Source organism: Talpa europaea (genome assembly GCF_964194135.1).
Source record: "Talpa europaea genome assembly, chromosome: 15".
NCBI lineage: Eukaryota > Metazoa > Chordata > Mammalia > Eulipotyphla > Talpidae > Talpa > Talpa europaea.
In genome coordinates, this window is record NC_140083.1 from 40,041,751 (window position 1) to 40,066,117 (window position 24,367).

Consider the following 24,367-nt stretch of genomic DNA (forward strand, 5'->3'; position numbering starts at 1 on the left):
ATGGGGAGCAGAACAGGCAGAACAGACTGAAATACACTGCTGAGGGGAGCAGCAGGCGAGGCAGGAGAGGCGCCATGTGGGTAGCTCCCTGGCTGGTCAGGAATTGAACTCATGCTGCAGTCTGCGGATAGCTTCACAGTGCTGTGCTTAACCACTTGCGCCACCAGGGAGGCCCCATTCTTTTGCTTTTTTAAATTAAGATATAATGGGCATATAACATTTTGTTGGTTTCAGGTGTAAAACATAAAAGTACATGCTTTTTGACCCAAAATTCCATGGCTAAAAATTTACCCTGCAAATATTTTTGGAATTATTCTAAATTAGATGCACATAGATATTTTGTGTCTCATTAATTATGATAGTAAAAACTGGAGAAACAACCTTGGTGCCAATCAATAGAAAATTGTTAAGTAAGTAAAAAAGCAAAGTTCAGAGCAAAAAGTAAAAATCATTGGTGTGATAGGTTTTGTAAGTATGAAGGTCTCCCTTGCGATCTGAAAGTAGAATACTTATGTTTGGTCTGATTTGGTAGGTTAGCTTTAGGGTTTGGAAAATTAATTTTTGTGGAAAACTTTTGAGCATTCCTAGACCCCCACCAACTCAGACCAAATAAGAATGATTTACTTTTGGATGGTTGTGGAAGCCTGTATGTGATTATGTCACTCATAGAAAAGGAATTTGATAGTGTTGTTTAAGGAAAGTTTATGGGGGCGCAGCAGAGACATACTTTTCATTCTTAACCTTACTACTGAATTTGAAATGCATGTCACATTTTAAAGATTTTTTTTAAAGAAAAGATAAAATGTTAGATGGCTAGTGTACTTATGGCCTTGCCTTTCCTTGGGTAGAACTTGAAGATTCATTATGATTAAGCCTGGGTTCACACTGGGAAGAGCTTTCACATAGTGACCTACAGACCTGCTACCTCTCATGGGCACTTGCGTTTCACCTCACAGTTTACAGAGTTATCTCAGCTCTGTGATCCTCTGTGGTCCTCACAGTGGCCTCAGTGAGGCCAGGCCTCTCTCAGGGACTAAGGAAAAAGGAGACTGGGAGGTGGATGGTGCGGTACTAGTCGCCAAGCTGGGACCCGATATGGCTCTCCCAGGCCCAAACAACTCGCAGTTGCCAGTGGGGCTGCCTCCACCCAGGTTCCCACTAGGTGCGCAGGCAGGGGTGTTGGGAGCATTAGGCAGCCCGGACCCTCAGACCAGACACACTGAACCACTCAGAGGTAGCCAGTGAGGCTAGTTTCCCACAGAGCTTCAAGCTGAGGCAGGGCAACTGTGTTCCCAGAGCAGGAAGCCGAGGAAAGGAAGACGCAGGATGTTGTAAGGGAAACAACTAGTTCAAAGTTCACACTGCCTTAGTCCCAGCTTATATCACTACCTGCAGCTTCCTCCCCACCCCTCCCTAATTTAACTCTTGGAGAAGGATTTCTGGCTTCTTGATTCCCTATTCAACTGATACATCATTACTTTGGTTTTGAACGTTAACCAAAAGGTCTGTCATACTCTTTTGGAACAGTCTCTGGGGGCTCTTGGTTATATGTTTCAGAGGAGATTAGCACGACTCTAGTAAGGAGGGAACCAAGGTTCTCACAGCACCCTGCCAGCGTGTCCTCCAGGGGCTGTGAATTGCAGCTCTGCTACCGAGACACTGAGACCCTGGGGCTGAGCTTTGCTGGGTGCATATATAGATTATCATGATTTTTTTTTTAAGATTGATTTATTTATTTATACAAGCACTGGGTACAGTCAGAAGCACGGGAGGGGGAGAGAACTCACCAGAGCCAGAGCAGGGAGCAGAGCAGGCAGAAGAACTGAAGTACACTGTTGAGGGGAGCAGCGGATGGCAGGAGAGGTCTGCGCGCCATGTGGGACCCTCCTCCGGTGGCCGGGGAGCAGCTGGGGATCAAACCGGTGCCGCGGAGGCTTTGGGCAGCTTCACAACCCAGCGCTCAACTGGTGCGCCACCGGGGAGGCCCAGATTATCATGATTTAAAGGAGGTTCACGAAACTTAAAGAGAGGGGCTCTGGCCACTGGGTTTTAACTTTTGTTTTCTCCATGTGATGGAGCTAAGTTCAAGGCCCATCACATGCGAGTGGACGATCAGCAGCACCAAGATGGGCAGCACAGCTGTGTGAAACTCCATTTAGATGTGGAAAATGATACATCACAAAAAAGGCACAGGGCTTGGAGTAAAAATTGCTCTCTGTGATTTGAGCTGTAGTCATGCTAGTTATTGTCTGGTATATTTTTGGGGTAATGTCACCCATATCTATGATGTCAGGTAACCTATATACTCTGATGAGTCACACTAACTCCATCTCCTTTGTTCCTCCCTCTTTCCCTAGTCATAGCTTCCTGCCTTCTCACCCAACACAGTTTTTGCAAGTGCTAGATGTGGTTTTCTGTTTGTCAGTGGAAATCTCTAGCTGTAGAACTTATTCATAAGCAAATCTAGTTCCACTGTCCAAAGGTAAACTCAACTTACCTCCCAAATCAGAATCATTCTTGACTTTCCTTTGTATTATAAAATACAAAGGAAAATGTAAAAATGACTTTGTATTTCTCATCTGTTGCACATTCTGTATTCAACATGTGACGTGAGTCCTGTTTTACCATCTTTATTCCTGCTGCTGTGGGGGACCCATTTTAGCCCCCTTACCTCACATTCATTCATTTATTCATTCAACCAACACTTAACAGCTTGACACATGCCACACAGTGTAAGACTTGCTGGGGCCTGCACTGTGGCTGATAGGCTTATGTTCCTTAGTCTTCCTGGCAGCCCTTGGCAGCCTGATACAACCATATAACTGGCTCAAATTCTGCCTTAAGCAAAGTTAGGGTATCCATAGATTCAGACATCCTCTCATATTATGCTAAGTAATAGAAAAATGAAAAGATGTAAATTAATTAGAAGGTACAGATAAGGGTAAGAGATTTGAAAACACTTGCAAAGAAATCTGAGGGCATGTCATAATGCCTCTGGGTTTTTCCTGTTGTCTCAGTGACCACTGATTTGACAGCATTGTTGCTTTAGGAACTACTCTTTACTGAGTCCAAAGCACGCCAAGTTTTCTTGGGGCCTCTTTTTTTTTTTAGATTTGTTTTTTATTTTTTTTAAAGATTTATCTTTATTTATTTATTTTATTTATTTATACAAGCACTGGGTACAGTCAGAAGCGCGGGAGGGCGAGAGAATTCACCAGAGCCAGAGCGGGGAGCAGAGCAGGCAGAAGGACCGAAGTACACTGCTGAGGGGAGCAGCGGGCGGCAGGAGAGGTCTGCGCGCCATGCAGGACCCTCCTCCAGTGGCCGGGAAGCAGCCGGGTATTGAACCGGCGCTGCAGAGGCTGCAGGCAGCTTCGCAACCCAGCACTCAACCGCTGCGCCACCGGGGAGGCCCTAGATTTGTTTTTTTAATGCATACAAGAACCTGGGTATAGGCCAGAGATGTGGGGTGGTGGTGAGAGGATTCCCCAGAGACAGAGTGGGGAGCAGGACAGGTAGAGCTACTGAAATCCACTGCTGAGGGGAGCAATGGGCAAGACAGGAGAGGTCTGCTGCGCCATGTGGGTCAGCTCCCTGGCTGGGGGTTGAACTCAGGCCGCAGTGGCTGGCAATATCTTGATAGTGCTGAGACAAAATCCCTGCGCCACAAGGGAGGCCTCTTGGGACCTCTTTTTAAGTATTATTTTGTTCATTAAGTTCTCTGAGATAATTGTAGATTCTCATGTGGTTATAATACATAACACAGATGGATTTTGTGTACCATTTGTGCAGTTTCCTTCAGTGGTAACTGTCCAGCGGTTGTGCAGTGTCATGCTTGGGATGCTGAGATTGATACAGAACATTCCCCTCTCACAAGATTGTGTTGCTAATGGAGGTCAGTGTAACAGTGCAGACAGGAAAGACACTTTACAAGAGGTGGAGTGCTCAGTTGTATCTTGCAGCTGATGGGAAATCATCAAGGAAGGGCATGATAGTATTAGTCACAGTGTGGAGAATACATTAAAGGAGCAAAACTGGAAGGGATCAGAGACATACTGTGGCCACTTCTGCACCCAACTGAAGGTCCCCCCGCCCACCACCTCAGGTCCTGGAGATGAGCGCAAAGCCATCTGCACAGAACCAGCTCATCCCTGTCCTGTGAAGCAGCTCTGCGGAAACCTACTGTCTGCAGCTAAACCAGCCCTTCACCCCACTCTGGGCTAAGGAGCCAGATAAGTGTTTAAACCATGGGCACCCAGCCTTTGTGTCTCTACAGTGCATTCTTTAGAAATCAGAAAAGTGATTAAAACCCACCACTTTCCCTCCTCTGCTTTCACAGCACCAACATTTCTTCAGGTCAAGAGAACAGGGACTCAAAAGACTTTAGGTTGTGAATGAAAACCAGAAGCACCCTGCCAAGAAGAATCACCTTTTGACATTAGTGACCACTTCCACTGAATGCAAACCTGTGTGGTTGGAACAGCTCTCGGCGTAAGATCTGCCCTACTGATTCCCAGGCACCAATCCTCACTTCAGCTATCTAACAATAAACTCTGTCGTGGAGACTTTTATTTCAGGTGACAGGGGCCTTGTCTTACACTGGTTCATTTATTTGGGGGGCATTGTCATAATTCTGCAGCCTGGGAGCTGCAGGCAGCCACATTCTCTGCCACCCCTTTTCCACTCTTGACTGAACCCAGTTATTGAACTGGTCAATCCTGATTATCTAATCCTAGAAAGATCACAGACTCAGATGTATTTTGTCTTTAGTCAGTTAACCTCAGATGTATTTTGTCTTTAGTCAGTTAACATTATTATTATTAATAATAATAATATTATTATCCTTAGTATTTTCATACCATTGAATTTGGGAGGGCAGATATGGTCATAGAAGGTACAAATGATATTACTCTTCTCCTTGCCTTTCACTACTTTTCTGAGACGCTTCAGAAATTTTTCAGTGACTCAGGTATAAGCCTGTCTGATCTCTGTATCCCACAGTTAAGCTGTGATTTATTTCATGTTTACATTGGATTCTTCTAGCAGATTATAAATTCCTTCCTAGTAACTTCCCTCGAATTCATCTTGTTATAATAGGAAGAGGGGAATAGCTCAGTACTCTGGCTTAAAAAAATATATGTATTTTTAAGTGGATGAGTGAGTGAGTGAGTGAATGAGGACTCCCAGATCCAGGGAACGCTATTTTCCTGTGGTCTAGATCTCAAAGTGCCAAAGAGACTGTCCCATAACAGGTTCAGCTGTGATGCCCAGACAGTGCTCGGACTAACAAAAAGTGTCACTCTGTTCAAGTAAACTTAATGTGGAGCGAGATGTAAAGAGACACCTCGCCAGCTCCTTTTTCCGACCGGCAAGGAGGCGGGAGCCTGTTTTACCGTACGGCAGCATGGCGGCCGCCGGTGGTGGTAGTGAGAGCAGGTTCGCTCCAAGGAGCTCAGCCGATTTCCGTGCAGCAGCATGGCGGCCGCCAGTGGTGCGCGAGAGCGGGAATTACGACGGGGAAGCCTAGATACTCTCCGTACAGCATCATGGCGGCCGCCTACGGGAGCAGCCATGGTCACACGCCCGGGGGAAGAGGCCGCCGTAAAGAAAGCAGCGCTTCCTCTTACTTCTCCCGCCTCCCACAGGCTGTCGTGAGAGGGTGAATGGAGAGCGAGTTGTCGGGGGGAGAGAGGGCGGACAGGGGGCGCGGAGTCGGAGTGGCGCAGCAAGTGGCTGCAGGTGGCGACGGTGGCGGGGGTGGGGAGTGAGAGGGTGCGGGGGCCGCGGAGCAGGAGGCTGAGCGGGTCCGAAGAGCAACTAAAGCTGCCGCCTGGCCTACTGGGCCGGGGGCCGCGGAGCCCCCACCGCGCAGATGGACCTCAACCGGATCATCCAGGCGCTGAAGGGCACCATCGACCCGAAGCTGCGGATCGCGGCCGAGAGCGAGCTCAACCAGGTGGGCAGCGGCCTGCGGCGCCCCCGAGCCCGGCCCGGCCCGGCCCGGCCCAGCCCAGCCCGGCCCAGCGGGCCCGCGCAGCCGCCCTCGCGCCCCTCCCGCCAGGGTCCCGACCCCCGCCCGCCGCCCCTCCGCCCCTCCGCCCCGCCCCTGGGGTCCCGCCCCCTCCAGTCCAGTGCCCGGACCCCCGCCCCGCCCGCCCGCCCTCAGGGTTCCCGTCCAGTCCCCGCTCCCGACGCCCACCCCTCCCGCTCCGTTCCCGGAGGTGCGGCCCCCCGCCCCGTCCGCAGGCCCCCGCGGGCCCTCCCCGTCTCGGGGTCTGACCCCCGCCCCCCGGTCCCGCCCCGGGGATCCGACGCCCGCCCCTCACGGGCGCGCCCCCCGCAGCCGCGCCCCGCCTCCTTCCCCTCGCGCACCTGTTGCCCACCTGCCCCAGCGCTGGCCGCCGCCGCGCGGAGCTCCCGGGGTCTGATGTCCGCCCTGGGCGCCCGACGGGGGAGCGGGGCCGGGAGTTCACCGAACAGTCAGGTCTGAGGTCCGCTCTTCCCAGACCCGCGCCTTCGGTGCGGGGAGCGGCGCCGGTGCGGCGCCCGGGGTTCCGCGATGCGGGGACGCGCCCTGCCGGCCAGATTGGGGCCGTTCTCACCCCGTGCCCTGCTGGGACCCTCCTGCCGCGCTTCCTCCCGCCTGGACCTGGACCTGGTTGCCGCGCGCCCGCTAGGGTTCAGAACGCGCCCTCCGAGCCGCAGCTTCCCTCCTCCGCTTCACCTGCGGGAGTGCCCCGCGTCCAGCCCTGCGGGCGGGTTGCCGGCCTGCGGCTGGGACGCAGGAGGAAACCCAGGCTGCGCTTCTCGGCGTCGCTCCCGGGCACTGCAGGACGTGCTCTTTCGGGGGTGCTCTCCATCCCGGGGGCCCAGGTTCTGCGGGCGGGGCGGGGGCGGTGCATCGGCAGGTGAGGTCCCCCCCGCCCCCCCCCGCCCCCCCCCCTTCCCCCGGCGCTGCTCAGCGTTTTCCTCCCTTGGACTTGACGGGACAGCGCAGCTAGGCGTGGGGTTCTCCGAAAGGACTGTTTGAAAGGGCATCTGCGTGGAGTTTGGAGTAAGCGCGAATCTGAGAGATAAGAAGGAGCTTGAAAAAGCAGAGTCTGGAGAGAAAGTTGAGAATTGTGTTGGTGCCTCCGAGAGAAAAGGACTGTCTCAGATTAGGGGCCAGTTAAAGGCAGTGCCTGGGCAAGGATTGGCAGAGAAGTACGTGATGTGGATGGGCGAGGACAACCCTCCCGGCATTATTTAGGAAGAAGAAGCCAGATCTGAACTTGCTTGCTGCAGCGAGGCCAGATGGTAGCTGCCCTTGCAAGCTTCTGCTTCACCCGGGTCTAGGTGCAGTCAGCTTCACAAAGGTGGAAATGGCAGGTGGGAGAGCCTGCCAGCTGGGGGCAGCTGTTAGCACCCAATTCTCTGTATGGATTTGTATCACATCCACTCCTTCCTTGCTCTGCCCTGGACAGTATCAGCCCAACTCATCTCAGACCACAGTTTCCACTGCAGCCTCTCAAAGTCGCTTATTAATATTTGAGGTAATGCTTTGGATTGCAGTATTCTCTCTTCAGGTATTTTTTCATTGTATGTACAAGACCAGAATACAAGGTCTCATGCTTTGTAGTAAGTGTAAGGTGGCTGAACTGGGGTTTGTATGCCCCTCTGTGACATCTCAGTCACTGGATAACAGGCGGGTCATCTGCCAGATGCTGCCCGGGGACATCTGGCTTAGCTCAGTCTTGGTGCTCCCCCAGCAGATGTTTGCCCATGGGAAGCTGGGACAGCTTCTGCAGGGTTCTGATGGACTCATCAAGCACCATTTGGAAGAGGAGGCAGCTCCTGCATGACAACGTGTGTTCTGAAGGATAACATCTCATCCATCTCATCCTGCAGCCATCTTCTTTATCCAAGACTTCTCCGCTCCCTGTGTGTATATTGCTTCTGTTGGAAAAAGCATCTTCAGTTTTGTCTCAGATGTTCAGGGTGCATCCCGGACACAATCGTCGTCTCTGGGCCCAGATGTCTAGCAGCGCTGGCAGTGAGAGGGTGGGCACCCTGCCTCATAGCCCCCCCGCAAGGTGCTCCTTCCTTCTCCACATGCCTCCAGAGCAGAGATAATCTGGGAGCCCAGCCTCAGAGTGCCTGCCTTTCCAAGAACCTCTAGATGTCTGTTTATCGTTCTCTGAGAGCTTGCCTGTAGTGGGGGCTATTCATGCAGTCATGTTGCTGGTGCTCTGGGTTAAAGACGTGCCCTCTGGAACGTACCCTGCAGCTGTGGGTGCAGACTTGTCCCTGGTACCATTTCCTGTCATTAGTGCTGTGGAGAAACAGTCCTAGCATGAGGCGTTGGGTGTACAATAGGGTGACCGTTCTCTGAAGAATGACAGTGGGCAGAGGCACTGTGTCTTCTTGTGAGGAAGAGAGCTGGGGAAGGCTCAGTGAGGGCCTCAGCTTGGCCCCAGGGAGGACCCAAGAAGCTAAGGAGGAGGGAACGGTGTTGGGAGTGGGGGGAAAGCCAGCTCTTTGTCTCCAGTGAGTTCTCATAAAATGTGGAATTTAGCTAAGCAGGTCAATTCTGTATTTTCAGAAAACTTCTCCCATGTAAATAGGCTCAGGAATTCAGCAAGGAATGTCTTATTCATTTATTTCTTAGAAACTGGAAAAGTAAAATTGGAGAAACATTTGTGGGAGAGCAGGAGGAGGATGTGCCTGACGGTGGGGCTGGCTAGGTTGCCTGACGGTGGGGCTGGCTAGGTAGAAGGCTGGGAGAATGAGATGGAAGGTGGCCCGAGGTCTTAGAAATGGCAAACAGTTGCAGAAAGAGGAGTTTCAAAGATGTGGTCAGCCATGTTGATGTCAAAGTGGTCTCTGGAACAGTGCTTGCAGTAGGTATGCCTTGTTTTGGCATAAAGGTGAATTTGTATTTACACACAATAAGATTTTTAACAGAAGTAGCTGGTCGGTGGGGAGTTATACAGGTGGCTTCTGAAGGCCTCCATTGAGGCCACTTTATAATGAAACTTCTTCATTTCAACAGTTTGCTCACATTGACATTCAGGGAGCAGGACTTGTGTCTGTCATGGGAACCCAGTCTGTTCCAGAGTTCTGGGTGATTCTTTGTGTCCCAACTGCATCAGGATGGAGCAAAGCCAGACGTGTGACAAACAGAGCTGGTCCAGTCCCTGCAGCTCCAATAAATACACAGAGGGTTGCCAAGCTGGAGTGCTTGGCCTGATGGAGGACCTGGAGGAGTGTGGTTGCAGGAGAGGCCTCAGGCTAGCAGGACAGGAGAGCAAGTCCTGGGGTTCCCGAGAGATGTGACTGAAAATGTGAATGAGATCACAAAGTTTCGAAGGGGTGGTAATGTCAACCCCTGTGTCAGAACAGGGACACAGGCCCACGCTTGGAGAGTAGGAATTGCTGTGGGCTTTCTGAGCAGCATTTTCACAGCATTGGTCAGAGAGGCATATTGTTTTAGTCACTCATTTTTTTTCCTAGTCAGTTTTTTTTTTTTTTTTTTTGACTGCAGGTTATTTAGTAATCTTTAGGCCTCACAGGGTTCTCTGACTTAAAAAGCTTTTCTGTTATTTCTCAAAATGCCCCAAAATGGATTAACTGGATCAAGAAGATATGGTCTGTATACACAATGGAATACTATTCAGCCATTGAAAAAGATAAACTCATGCCATTCACAGTAACATGGATGGAGCTAGAAGGGATGATGCTCTGTGAAATAAATCAGAAGGAGAAAGAAAAATATCAGATGGTTTCACTTATAGGAGGAATATAGAGGGAAACCATACAAGGGGTCAGGAAAAAAAAATAAATAAGAAAACTAAACTAACAGACAACTGTAAATCAGAGACATTCTGCAAGGAAGGGGGAGGGGTGGGATCAAAACAGGGGGAGGAAAGAGCACAAGGGACTATGGTGATGGTGCACGGGTGACTTGGTGGTGGGAATTTTACAGGGCCTACACCTGAGAGGAGAAAGCAAACATTGTACAAAAATGAACAATGATGCAAGATGTATATATTCATATAAATACATATATATAAATAAATTTTTACAAATTCAAGGAAAAAAGTTGTTATTTAGATGGCATCATGTTCAGTCACAGGTGCGAAGGATTATTAGTTTATATGGCCAAATTTGTCAGACATTTCTTTGTGATTTCAGTCCTACAAGATCATCAACTTTGCCCCCAGCTTACTCCGGATCATAGTCTCTGACCACGTGGAGTTCCCTGTGCGCCAGGCCGGTGAGTTGCTGCTTTGTTCTTTGGAAGTATCTTTATAGGGGAAAGTAGAACTCAGTTTTCTTTCTTTTTTTTTTTTTTTTAAAGATTTATTTATTTATTCATACAAGCACTGAGTACAGTCAGAAGTGCGGGAGGGCGAGAGAGTTCACCAGAGCGGAGAGTAGAACAGGCAGAGTGAGGAAGTACACTGCTGAGGGGAACAGCGGGTGGCAGGAGAGGTCTGCGCACCATGTGGGACCCTCACCCGGTGACCGGGGTTCGAACCGGCGCTGCAGAGGCTGCAGGCAGCTTCGCAACCCAGCGCTCAACCACTGCGCCACCGGGGAGGCCCCTCAGTTTTATTTCATTTCTAAATATCTGTGATTTTTTAAAAAGATCGGAAGCAAACATGAAATATCTTGAATGGCTTACACGCTTGTTGTCTTTTCCCCAGAGACCTGGAGATAGCTAGTTAGCTCCTTTCTGTCTCTACCTCCCACCTGTTGATTCCTTACCTTGGCACCTTTGCCACCTTCCCCCTTAGCTTTCCCAATTCTCAGGACTTCATGGCCCCAATTTTTTCTGATTCCTGGTGGCCTCACTTTTGGAGGACATCAGCGAACCCCATGAGCTGTAAATGCAGTTCTCACCCTGTGAGAACACGGAGGCGCTGTGCTAACAGATACCCCTAACTGCCCATGAGTGTGGGCAGCCCTCCTAGTCTTAAACAGGATGCTGACCTGGTTGAGGCTCCACAGTGAGGCCTGTTCTTCGTGACCTGCCTTTTCTTAGGGCCTGGTGATCCGTCTCCTAAAAGGACGTGATGAGACCCGGGTACCATGGCAACAGCGGCTGAAAGCGCACACTCTAAGGGACTTATGGGAAACACACTCATTACAAATAAATGTGGGCACTACACTCATTACAAATAAATGTGGGAGACTGCAAAGAACTAAAAAATTGCCCAGCCCCAGTGGCTGTGAAGTGGCCTTGTTAACGCGAGGAAAGCTTCAACTTTTGCATTTGTCCTGCCTTTGCGGGTGCTCAGGCAGGGCAGAGGAGCTCGGCATGCTGACGAGAGGAATTTTGCTTGAACATAACTAAGTGAAAAAGTAGGAATCCCCTAAGAGTTGGGAAAGTTTTTTTAACTTTATATTTTAAATTAACTGCATCTAATTTCTGAAAGATCCCTTTGTGGTTAAGAGAAGAAAAACCTATGGGGAAACATGTTTTAAGTTAAGTAAGGCTTACAAAGCTTGACTTTCTACTTTACGAGGTTCGTGTGTGCTCACTGGCCTGTGAGAGAGGGCAGTTCTGAGAATCACATTTTATTTTATTTATTTATTTTTTAATTTATTTTTTTTTATAATAAATTTTATTGTTATATTCCCCATACAATTGCAGCCCCCCCCATTCTGACCCCAATCCCTCCCCTCCCACCCCCGCCCCCCTAAAAGTGTCTCTGGTTCATAGTTTTTTGTTGATTTTGATTTTCACTTTCTTATAGTTATTCATTTTCCTGGTCCCTTATTTAAGTTTTCTAGATTCCTGCTATGAGTGAGACCATCGGTATTTTTCTTTTTCTTTTTGGCTTATTTCGCTGAGCATGATCCCTTCCAGCGCCAACCATGTTGCTGCAAATTGCATGTGTTTATCTTTTTTGAATGCTGAGTAATATTCCATGGTGTATATGTACCACATCTTCTTGATCCAGTCATCTATTTTTGGGCATTTGGGTTGTTTCCAAAGCTTAGCTATTGTAAACAGTGCTGCTATAAACATAGGGGTGCAGGTGTTCTTTGGAATTGATGTTTCTGTGTCCTTTGAGTAAATACCTAGGAGTGGAATTGCTGGATCATATGGAAGCTCTATGTTTAGTAGGTCCAGAAATCTCCACACAGCTTTCCACAGTGGTTGGACCAGTTTGCACTCCCACCAACAGTGCAGAAGAGTTCCTTTTTCTCCACACCCTCGCCAGCATTTGTTGTTGCTAGTTTTTTTAATATGTGCCATTCTCACTGGTGTAAGATGATATCTCATGGTAGTTTTGATTTGCATTTCCCTGATGGCAAGTGATGTTGAACATTTTTTCATATGCCTGTTGGCCATTTGCATTTCCTCTTCAGAGAAGTTTCTTTTTAGCTCTTCTGCCCATTTTTTGACTGGATTCTTTTCTTTGTTGTTGTTGAGTCTCATCAGCTCTTTGCAGATTTTTGTGATCAGTCCTTTATCATTAGTGTTGGGTGCAAAAATGTTCTCCCAGTTGGTGGGGTTTCTCTTTGTTTTTGTTATTGTCTCTTTTGCTGTGCAGAAGCTCTTTAATTTGATGTAGTCCCAGCTGTTTATCTTTGCCTTCACTATCACTGCTTTGGGTGATGTGTCTGTAAAGATGTCTTTGATGTGCAAATCACGTAGTGTTTCGCCTATATTTCCTTGAGAATCACATTTTATTAAATGGAATATAAGTTCAGTGCCTATGTTTTCCTGCCTTTGCAAAGTTCCTATGAAATCTTTTAGAAATCATATTTTAAAAGATCTTAATTTTTTTTTTTATTTTAAGGAATTTTTTTTTTTTAAGGTTTATTTATTTATACAAGCACTGGGGTACAAGCCAGAGGTGCGGGAAGGTGAGACAATTCACCCCAGACAGAGCAGGGAGCAGAACAAGCAGAAGGACCAAAATACATTGCTGAGGGGAGCAGCGGGTGAGACAGGAGAGGTCTGCCGCACCATATGGGTAGCTCCCTGGCTGGCCGGGAATCCAACCGGCACTGCAGAGGCTGCGGACAGCTTCACAGTGCTGCGCTCAACCCACTGCGCCACCGGGGAGGCCCAACATCTTAATTTTTTAATTAACATTTTCTCCATATGACATAAACTTTACAGAAGCACAGATTTTACATGCTAGAGTGCCTGTAACTCCATTCTCAAAGGTAGTTGCAGTGTACTGTGGTGCATGGCTCTTCAGTTCTTCCTTTTTTTCTGTAGAGTCGGTAAAAAAAAAAAAAGAAATCTTAGTTTACAATCCTCCCCACCCATGTACTCAGGAATTATTCATGTCAGGGCCCACACAAAAACCTGTGTTTTTTTATTTTTAAAGGTTTATTTATTTATGCATACAAGAGCCGGGGTGTAGGCCAGAGGTGCAGGAGGTGAGAGTATTCACCAAAGATGGAGTGGGGAGCAGAACAGGCAGACCTACTGAAACACACTGCTGAGGGAAGCAGCAAGCGGACCGGACAGAAGAGGTCTGCTGTGCCATGTGGGTCAGTTCCCAGGCCGGGGATCGAACTCGTGCTGCAGTGGCAGTGGACAGCCTCACAGTGCTGTGACTTGACCACTTGCACCACCAGAGAGGCCCCCAGACCTGTGCTTTATACCAGCCATCAGTATCTCCTTGTGCAGAATGACATCGTTTATTTAAACAACTTGATATTGATGGGCTTTTCCTGCATTGACCCTTTCAGTCATGGGTAGAAGCAATACTAAAATGAGCGTCCTTGGAATCCTGGACTCTATCCCTGGATGTTCGTGGGAAGCTTTTAATAGAATAAATCATAAGTAATGACAGTGCTCAATCAGTGGAACTTTGACTCTTACCTCCAAGTCACTTGTGCTTACTTCTTGATCAATAGTGCATTCCAATGCTGGGCTCCCCATTCCTGCTGACTTGATACTACTTTGCTTTTTACTAATTTACGTAGTTAGATTTTGATATAAAATGGAAGCAGCATTTAAAGGCATGTTTCCCCATCACAATTGTTGTAGATGTCAAATCTGTTAGCCAAAAGACAAGTTTATGTTGGTGGTTGATCATGTCTAATTTGTTAAGAAAACTTTCTTGCACCATTCTATCAGAGATCTGAAGTACATGGTGTGAAATCCTATATTATACTTAGTAACTTGTGCTTATATAAAAGTAATTAATATTCTCTTTTCAGATTATTACATTAAGTTCCATTTCATTTCAACTAATTGCAGATTTATTTCAGCATAAACAAATTAGTCAGTGTGTCATGCATTTGTGCCTGAATCATAAGTAGGTCTGTGGTTCACCACCTCTGTTTCTTTGCTATCTGAAGGTAGCTTTTTACTTTGAAGTCTAGTCCTATGGGGATTAAACAATTGTGTGCATAATATGGTTGATGTTTCTTCTTTTTTTTTTTTAAATCTGTGTTTGTGTGTGCATGTGTGTGTGTGTAGAACTGGGGTGCAGGTCAGAGGTACAGGGGGTGAGGCAGAATGGGGAGACAAACAGAATGGGGAGCAGAACAAGTGGATCTACTGAAATCCACTGATGAGGAGAGCAGCAGGTAAGATAGGAGAGGTCTGCTTGATAAGTTTTTTGTTACATGTTGAAGCTGCTTAGTAAGAATAGAACAAAATCATTGATTATATGTTTGGACTGAAAGAAACAAATTTAACAGTTTTCTAAAAAATGTCTGGAGTCTGATGTCCTTTTCCCTGTGATCACCAAGTAGTAAGTACTTCAAAGGGGTTAAATAAAAATGCCCAAAAGCGAAAAGCGAGCCCTTTCCTGCTTGGGTTGGGCATGGAAGGCTCTGCCTTGGGTGCTGGTGTGAGCGGTGGCCCTGCTGGGTGTCCTCCCTCTCTCACTCAGCCGCCATCTACCTGAAGAACATGGTGACACAGTACTGGCCAGACCGCGAGCCTCCCCCGGGGGAAGTGATATTTCCATTCAACATTCATGAGAACGACCGCCAGCAAATCCGTGACAACATTGTGGAAGGGATCGTCCGGTCTCCTGACTTAGTGAGGTACGCCCCGTGTCGGGGGGAGAACCGGTGGGAGCCCGTCACACAGGATGGTCCCCTGAATGGCGGTTGGTTCAAAAGAGGCAAAGTAATAAAGGTGGGTGCTCAGCAGACACTGCGCTAGTTATTTGTCTTTGCACGTGTAATTCTTTGCAAAAGTCAGACTTGCCCCCTATGGCTGGATTCACAGCGTCAGTGCTGCACTGTGTTACCATCTTTTGACTTTGGCCTCCTGCTTTTCTTGCTCCCATGCAGGGAAATCCACTTCTGGTAATTTTGACCATTTACTTATCTTTTTATTAATTTATGCCTCCTGGGTGTGTTTTCCTTTGGGGAAGCCAGACAGAGCAGGTATAACCCCCTGGAATGGTCTCCAGTTGGTCAGATCCAGAGGGGAGCTGAGTGGCCACTGCAGGAGCTTCCTGCCAAGGGACGCTCCTTGGCCCAGCCAAGGGCCCTGTGGGTGCTGCCAGCATGGAGGATCGCTGGGTGCCGGCGGGACTAGAGCCACTACACTTTGTGGCCCTAAAACGGGAAACAAATTAACAAACTCTCTTGGACATGAGCTAGTCATTTGCTTCCTTTCTGAAGTGGAGGGGGCAGGTGGTGAGATTGGGGAGAGAGGGACGTCAGGGCCGGTCAGGCTGTACCACAGCAGCAGATGCAGGAGTGGGAGGAAAGGAAGCTGCGAGACCAGGGTGAACGAGGAGAACAGGCCGAACTCCTCCATGTGGGGTGTCCTGGGGTGCAGAGGAGCAGCAGGTGTGCTCATTAAAGTCCCATTTTCCTCACTGGTGGCTTGAATGCCAGCCTGGCACTGGCGCCCCTGTGGTGCCATTCCTGTGGAAATCTGCTTCCTTGCTAAGGAGAAGCCTTTGCGTTCTCGAAGTATGTCCACCTCTTGTCAAGAGCTTTGTGACTTGTCAAGCCTCTGGGAGCTGCGCGACGCATCTGGAGAGTGCGATAGCAGGCTGCTTCACATGCATCCTGCTCGGCCTTTCTCTCCCTACACGGAGAGTGCAGCTGTTAAAGCGCAGGCATCAGTCTGTGGGCAGCTTTGAGGCGCCGCGTTGGGGCTAGCCGCTGGCTAGTAACAACGGCTTGAGATTTTGGCTCAAAGAGAGCTTCCTGCATTAAACAGCCCAAAGTTTCACTTTGATCATATTTAGGCTGTTTGTTCTATTGAAATGGTCCAGTACGGCTATCTGTTGGTTTTTTTTTTTGTTTCCCCGTAGGATTTGATTGATTCACTGTCTTTTTTTTTTTTTGATAATTGTTTTTAGAAGAACTGGGGTGTAGGCCAGAGGTGTGGGGGGTGAGAGGACTCACCAGAGACAGAGTGGGGACCAGAACAGGCGGATCCACTGGCATACACTGCTGAGGGGCGTAGAGTGTGAGACTGGAGAGGTCTGCTGCGCCACGTGGGTTAGCTCCCTGGCTGGGGATTGAACTTAGGCCATAGTGCCTGGCCTTAGCTTGATAGTGCTGAGACTTTAACCCCTGCACCACCAGAGAGGCCTATTTTTTTTAAATTTGGGAATGAACTTATTTGTAAATTTGTTTTTTTTTTTTTTTTAAAGCTGTATTGAGGAAAGACTGTTGAAAGGTTTCACTCTTTAGGAAGCCAGGATTCTGTGTTTTCAAAGAGCTGAGCTGAGGGGGGCCCTCTCAGGGCTGCTCTTCTACCACGCCCATGTGTATGGCTGGCGCCTATGGTCCTTGCATGCTGCTGCAGCCACCACTCAGTTTCTGGACTTTGCCTGCCTTCCAGGGTCCAGCTGACAATGTGCCTCCGTGCCATCATTAAGTACGACTTCCCTGGCCACTGGCCCACCGTCGTGGACCGAATAGACCACTACCTGCGGTCCCAGAGCAGTAGCAGCTGGCTCGGCAGCTTGCTTTGTCTCTACCAGCTGGTGAAGACCTATGAGTAAGTGGCCCCGCCAGGCTCCCGGACCAGCAGCTTGCACAGAGGTGCTACCTGTGGGTGGCTCTGCAGAGCCCAGCGATTGGGAAATGTGGGTCACATGCGATGGGTACATCCACATACATAGCCCCTCAGCCTCTCCTTGGCCCCTCCTCTGTGCTTCTGCAGTCTCTGCAGCCTGGACCTCTGGGTGGGCCTTCCGGCCCCCTGCACTGTGTCAAGCCTGACCATCGGCTGTCCTGGGCGCACTAAGGCAAAGGCGCCCCCACATTTCCCTTTGGATGTCACATAGATGTGAGCATGTTGTTAAATGGGCTGGACGTTACCATTTTTGAACATGAGGTAGAAAATGTTAGTTTCCTGGCAAGTGATGCTTTTTCCCACTTGCTGGGAGCTGGGGGATCCAGGGCTCAAACTAGAGGGTCCTGCTGGTGTAGGGAATGCCCAGACATTTCCTTTGTGAATGAGAGCAGAGTTGGTTCCACAGACTTCCCCCATGCTGCAAAATCTTTAGATAACATTTTATTTGTTTATTTTTAAAGATTTATTATGCATACAAGAACTGGGGTACAGGCCAGAAATGCAGGGGGAGAGAGGAGGTTTTTGAGAGGATTCACTAGAGACAGAGTGGTGAACAGAACAGCCAGATTGACTGAAATCCACTCAGGGGGGAGCAGTGGGCCAGACAGGAGAGGTCTGCCTCACCATGTGAATCAGCTCCCTGGCGGGGGATTGAACTCATGCTACAATGGCTGCCTTTAGTTTAATAGTGCTGTGACTTAACCCCTTGCGCCATCAGGGAGGCCCCTTTAGAGAACATTTTAGACCTGTTACAGTGTTTCAGTAGTTTGTAAACTATTCACAAACTTTTTATAAAGATTTATTTATACATACAAGAAATGGGGTATAGGTCAGAGGTGGGGGGGTTTGAGAGGATTCACCAAAGACAGAGTGGGTAGGAGAGCAGGCAGATCCACTGAAATACACTGCTCAAAGTAGTGCAGGAGGCAAGAGAGTAGAGGTCTGCTGCGCCATGTGGGTCAGCCCCCTGTCAGGGGATTGAACTCATGCTGCTGTGGCTGGCGATAGCACGATAGCACTGAGACTTTAACCCCTGCACCACCAGGGAGGCCCACAAACTTTTTAGCAAACTGGCTTAATTTAGGCTAATATAAGAAGAAGGGAGAGGAAAACATTATTTGTTGTGTGATAGGGATATTTAATTGGCATGTCAGCTTGTATTTTAGAGGAAGAATTGTGGTATAAAAAGTAATTTATATACCAAAAAAAATCTATGTAGGGAAGTTAGAGTCTTTAAAACCAGTCTCTTTCTAGGGAGATTTTAATTATTTGCTGAAAATAGGGATCTACGCTCAAAGTTTAATTTACTCTCTATATGGAACAGTTGGAATGTTTTTATTTTGCTAGCTTATTCTGGTTTTTAAAGAATGTTTTTCTCAGTCAGTGTGGGCTACTCTTTGGCGGGGAGAAGTGACCCCTCTCTCTGCTTGGCTCTGTAGGTACAAGAAGGCGGAGGAGAGAGAGCCCCTGGTGGCCGCCATGCACATCTTCCTGCCCCGTGTGCAGCAGCGGGCCCTGCAGCTGCTCCCAGACCCCTCGCATTACTCGGTGCTGTTGCAGAAGCAGATCCTGAAGATCTTTTACGCCCTTGTCCAGGTAGTCTCTGCTGCCCTCACAGACTGGGGCCTCACACCTCTGCCTGGGTTGCAGCAATGGCTCAGTGAACATTAGTCACCGTGAAGAAACGATCACATGTCCTCACATGTATTTCTTTAAAAAAAAAAAATCCTTATGAGGAAGCAGTCCACAGAATCTCACTGACTCGTCCAGGTTATGTGCAGGGCAGGCTGAGGCTCAGTATCCACATGGCCTTCGCTCCATGTCTAAAAACACCCTTTGTCTCTCCACCTTGCCCCTTGTCATTCTCACCCGGCTGTGAGGAAATCCTCTTGGCCTCATGAACTGGTTCCTGGTCCACCCTCTCTCACTTCTGAGCCTTTAAAGTGCTCTCTTCTGGCTCAAGCATGCCTTCCCTATATGCCCTGCTCAGCTTGTGCTTGCCCCGAGCCTCAGCCTACACGTCCCTTCCTCTAAGAAGGCATCCTGGATACTCCTGTGTGCCTCCTTTATCCCTGCTGTGTGTCATTCCACTGTCACCCCACCCCTTCCCCACCTCAGAGGGCAGGGCCTCTTTTGGCTTCCTAGGGGCACAGTAGGTGGCAGGTTTGGAAGTCGGGGTACTGGGGTACTGTGCCTTCTCTTGCACCTCGAAGTGCAGCAGGGCACTGACAGACACAAAGTCACTGAAAAGATTTCCATTAAAGTGGCAAGAGTAGTGGGTATTGTACGGGGAATATAAACAAAATGAAAATGCATACACTGTGCAAAAATGAAAAATGATCTAAGAATTATGTAAAATAAAATAAAATATAAAGAAAAGGGTGGCAGGAGTAAGTTCTCACCACGGAAATAGGTAATTCTGGGAAGTAGGGTACTGCTAAGTAACCTCACAGTGGGCATCACTTTCAATGTCTGCATGGAGTCACGACATATCTTAGTCTTTCACAGCGTTACATGTTGAACAGAGCTCAATAAAATGGGGAAATTGGTATGGGGGTAAGTGGTTAATATTCCTTACCTATAATTTCATGCCAAATGAAAGAGAATTTATTAATTTTTTTCATTAAAAAGAAGAGCCCAGAGAAGCAATTCATAGCACAGACATTTATAGGTTTTGAAAACATCCTTTATGTTCATCATGCTCACAGAATCATAATCACTTTCTGTGTCACCCAGTGCCCTCTTAGGCCCTTTTGTCTCCCAAAGTAGAGAAAGCTGTGGCTGCTTTGGAGGGGAGGAGCGGTGCTTGATGCTGTTCTTTTGTTTCCAGTACGCATTGCCTCTTCAGCTGGTGAACAACCAAACCATGACTGCGTGGATGGAGATCTTCCGGACCATCATTGACCGGACAGTTCCCCCAGTAAGAGTTCTTTCTGGTCCTCAGAAACGCCAGAGCGTCTGGGTTAGGTGTGATAGTGTCACCCAGATCGGGACATAGAAACTCCTGTCACCCCAGAGTTTCCTCAAGGGAGATGATGTTTTGTATCTTGTTTCCCATTTATTTGTATCGTTTATTTATTTATTTTTTTGCATAGAACTGGGGTTTAGGCTTGAGATATGGGGGTGAGAGGATTCCCCAGAGACAGAGTGGGGAGCAGAATAGGTGGATCCACTGAAATCCACTGCTGAGGGGAACAGTGGGGGAGACAGGAGAAGTCTGTCGTGCTCTATATGGGTTAGCTCCCTGGCTGGAGATCAGACTCAGGCCACGGCAATGATAATGCTGAGACTCAATCCCTAGGCCACCAGGGAGGCCTTGGATTTTTTAAAGATAGGTGTGACCGATAGTGTTGCTTAATTGATATCTGCTTTGCTTACTTATCTCCTACCTGTGACCCATAAGGCAAGCGCTTGGCCACCTTAATTCACATTTCAATCTGACTTAGTTTGTACCAAGGTTTGGTCTCTCTGCTGCTCCTCCCGAGAGGCTTCACCTGGCTGTTCTGTCCTCCAGGAGACGCTGCAGATTGACCAGGACGACAGGCCTGAGCTGGTTTGGTGGAAGTGCAAGAAGTGGGCACTGCATATTGTGGCCCGGCTCTTTGAACGGTAACTCTGCTGCACCCCTTCTTGGCCTGGTGGTCAGCATAGTGGTGCTGGCTCTCTGGGCCTGACAGCCCTGCTGTCCCAAGGCCTGCAAGTGTGCGTTGGGGGCTGGGGGCGGGAGGGTGCTCTAGGATGATCCTGGGTTGGGGGGAGGATCTTGTCTATTCTTCTGTGGAAAGATGGGCAGGTGACATTGTTTAGCACATTGGCAAAGGCCAGGAGTTGTGCAGGTAGATGCTTGGCACTCAGCCCCCTAGGAGCCTAACTTAGGTCTAATCTTAGAAGCATTTGTTGAAAGAAACAACCATGATATCAGCTATAATGTATTTTTATTTGTACTATTTGTCCATTAGTTGCTCTTGGTCAAAGCTCTAGGCGAAGGCTTCTGTTTGAAATGTACGTGCGGGCCAGAGGCTAAGTACACTACTCATTTTTTCATTTTGGGGTTTGTCAAAGTGGGGAAAAGTGTGAGTTTTCAGCGCTAGTAGAGTAGCCTTTTCCACCAGGGTCTGTATTTCAACTAGTGAGCATGCTTTGTTTTTAAAATTCACAGTGTTTAAACGTTTTCTCTTTGTATTTTAAGATATGGAAGCCCAGGGAATGTCACAAAAGAATACTTTGAATTTTCTGAATTCTTCTTGAAAACCTATGCTGTTGGAATCCAGCAGGTAATAAACTTGCGCTTTTTGAATAGAGGGTCTTCACTGCCAAAAGTGGTGATTTCCATCCATTTAAAAGCACGTTATAAATGCATTTTAGTACATTGTGTGTTTATAGATGATAAAGTAGCAGCTCCGCGAATCTCTTATGTGCAGTCAATTTAGAAGCGAATGTCCCAGGGGCTCCCTGGTCAGGATTGCCCCTGGATGCCTGGTTCTGCTCACACCTCTCACGTCTGGTGACACGCAGGAACGGTGCTAGGCTGGCAGCTGTTACTGCCTCCCTGCTACCTCTTTTGAGTGTCTCACTCTTGGGTTCTTAGGTGCTCACTGTTTTATCATAAGCTTTATATCTGAAGACTTACAGAATACAAATGGATCCATCTCAAGAGGACGTGAGCTCAGGTGTTAAGACATTCTGCCCAGGACTTACCTGTTCTCGTAGAAGGCAAGCTGTCTATGGGGCTGCTGCTGGGACCCAGAGCATGTGCGATGTCATGGTGATGAGGCAGCCTGGGGCAGCAGGCCCGCCCTGCAGTGAAGACTCAGCAGATGCAGTGAAAGCCTTTATTGGTCTAGCAGGCGTTTCTGGATCTTTGCAGATCTATGCAGACTTACTGTTTTCAGTGTCAGTGCCATAAAATACTCCAAACCTGTCATCGTAGGTAGATTGCTTCCTTTCATGGAACATTTCCTTTTGGTCTAGTATTATTTTATGGGTTCTCTTTTCTAAAAAGTGCTTTGCAACAGTTATAGAAAGCATGGTGATAAAGATCTTGCCGATCACTGTGTTGTCCCATGAGATAGTCTCTTGGCAAAATTACAGAATCATGAATCAGACTATTGACTCAGCAACTGCTGTTACTCCTGGGACAGTTAGGAGCTGGCCAGCACTGCCTGCTGCCCTTCCCATCATGCCTGAGTCCCACCGCCCACCCCCAAGTTAGTGCCCTCGAGAACTGTGCTCAATGGTCAGTGAAGTTTCTCTAGTGTCACCAGACACCTGTGTGTGTGTGTGCACCTGTTTGTGTATGTGCATATACAGATGCATACACATACACATTTATACTTCCTTCCATGGCATCTGTGCCATAGTGTGTGCACCTTGGTTAAGGTGTACATTTCTGGTACTTAAAAACAGTTTTCTAATCAACAACGGTTCTCTCCTTTCCTGTTTGTCTTGCCTCCACCCCCTCCTCTCTGTGTGAAGTGGCTCGGTTGGGATGAGCGTCCTCAGCCTGTGGTTAGCTTGCCAGTGGGGCTTCCAGGCGGTGGAAGGATGTCTGACAGGTTTAACAAACTTGAAGGGAACTCACATTGTGAATTTATGAATTTCCCCCCATGTTTTGAAAGAATGTACCTTATGTATCAGCTGTTGGTTCTGAGCTGCCGTAGGGGCAGGCTCTGCAGATCAGGGGTTTCCGGGGCCCCCAACTGTGGTCTGGTGGGTTACAGTGACTGTGGGTGTGGTTCTGTCCTTACAAACAACCACTTTAAAAAAACTTTTAAGAAAGAACTTTATAGTTTTGTGTTGCATTTACACTTTCTGTGGTCTGAGGTCATAAAATAAAATTCTTCCCTATTTCTAGTAATTCTATGCTTGCTTTTTTTTTTTTTTTTTACATATTTTCCCATCTGGAATTTATTTTGCTCTGAGATTTAGTTCGGGAGCTGACTTGACTATTTTCTGGGTGCTGATTGGTTTCCTCTAGACTGTTTTCTTTATACTAATTTTTGGAGAACTTGCAATTTTTCTCCTGAGCTGGACTGACATTTACCTACTCCAGTGCCCACCCCAGGTTTGAAGTACTCCTCTTTATTGAGCGCTGGGGCCTGTCTGTAGTTTCTCTGATGTATTTTTTTTTTTTTTAAAGATTTATTTATTTATTTATTTATACAAGCACTGGGTACAATCAGAAGCACGGGAGGGTGAGAGAATTCACTGGAGCTAGAGCGGGGAACAGAACGGGCAGACTGACGTAGTATGCTGGTGAGGGGAGCAGCGGGCGGCAGGAGAGGTCTGCGCGCCATGTGGGACCCTCGCCCAGCGGCCGGGATCGAACTGGCACTTCAGAGGCTGCGGGCAGCTTTGCAGCCCAGCGCTCAACCGCTGCGCCACCAGGGGAGGCCCTGATGTATGGGGTTTTTGATGCCCATGTCAGTCCAATCTGTTGTAGTTATTTTCGGCAGAGGTCAGTTTATTTGAGGAGCTTGTCCGTGAAGTAGACCGTGGACTTGTCCTGAGTAGCCCCCACAGTCAGAAACAGAACAGGGACTGAGCAGTGGGTGGACACGCCTCCATGGAGCTCTCTGCCACGAGCAGTGTACTGACCCCCCCAAGATCCCCTAAAACCCTGCCAGCGTTAATCTCCATGGATTCTGGGTTTTAGGTCATTCCTCGAATGAGCTCCCCTGAAACTGTAGGATTGTTTACATTCTACATTTTCTCTTCCTATTTTCCAATAGGTACTACTTAAAATTTTAGACCAGTACAGACAGAAAGAATACGTAGCCCCCCGTGTTCTTCAGCAGGCGTTCAACTATCTCAACCAAGGCGTTGTTCACTCCGTCACCTGGAAGCAGCTGAAGCCTCACATACAGGTGGGCGTGGAATGGCTCTGCACTGTGCTCTTGGGCGAAAGATACAGGGCTGTGGCTAGTCCTGTATCTGAACTTCATCTATCTCTCTTTCCACTCATAGTTTCAAACACGTGTCATCCTCTGTCTTCTGGAAAAGGCCTGGCTATTTTAGACTTGGAGAAGAGGGGACCTTCGGGTTTTCTGGTTTGGGGGTTGATTCTGTTCATCTTGCTTGGGCTCCCTATAGCCTCAGTTTCTCCTCTGTTGAGTCAGCTGATGTGTTCTACCCTTCTTTTTTCTCTAAAGGTCGCTCAGCTCAGGTGAGGTATCTTGTGCGGAAGTATGTTGAAAACAGCCACCACTACTGTATTAAGATAGTGTTATTTTGCAGGAAATAACTATTTTCTTTTGTCAGTATGAGCAAACAAATTCTTTATTACTTTTTTTTTTTTTGGTTGTTAAGTGCTATAGTAGAAGTTCACATTCTTTGTCTTTTATTTATTTT

At 48.0% G+C, this 24,367-nt stretch overlaps 1 protein-coding gene across 1 annotated transcript in view; it reads left to right on the forward strand.

Annotated features, from left to right (window-relative positions):
• Window positions 1–5,663: 5,663 nt before the first annotated feature.
• IPO8 (importin 8) overlaps window positions 5,664–24,367 on the forward strand; it is a gene marked incomplete at its 3' end in the record, with an annotated part of 50,069 nt that continues 31,365 nt past the window's right edge. Inside the window, exons 1-9 of the mRNA XM_084254665.1 lie at window positions 5,664–5,956; window positions 10,174–10,255; window positions 14,856–15,012; window positions 16,781–16,939; window positions 18,457–18,613; window positions 19,848–19,937; window positions 20,532–20,626; window positions 21,207–21,291; window positions 23,749–23,883. Coding sequence (XP_084110791.1) covers window positions 5,873–5,956; window positions 10,174–10,255; window positions 14,856–15,012; window positions 16,781–16,939; window positions 18,457–18,613; window positions 19,848–19,937; window positions 20,532–20,626; window positions 21,207–21,291; window positions 23,749–23,883 — 1,044 coding nt within the window. The 5' untranslated portion in view covers window positions 5,664–5,872. The remainder of the gene's footprint in view (window positions 5,957–10,173; window positions 10,256–14,855; window positions 15,013–16,780; window positions 16,940–18,456; window positions 18,614–19,847; window positions 19,938–20,531; window positions 20,627–21,206; window positions 21,292–23,748; window positions 23,884–24,367) is intronic.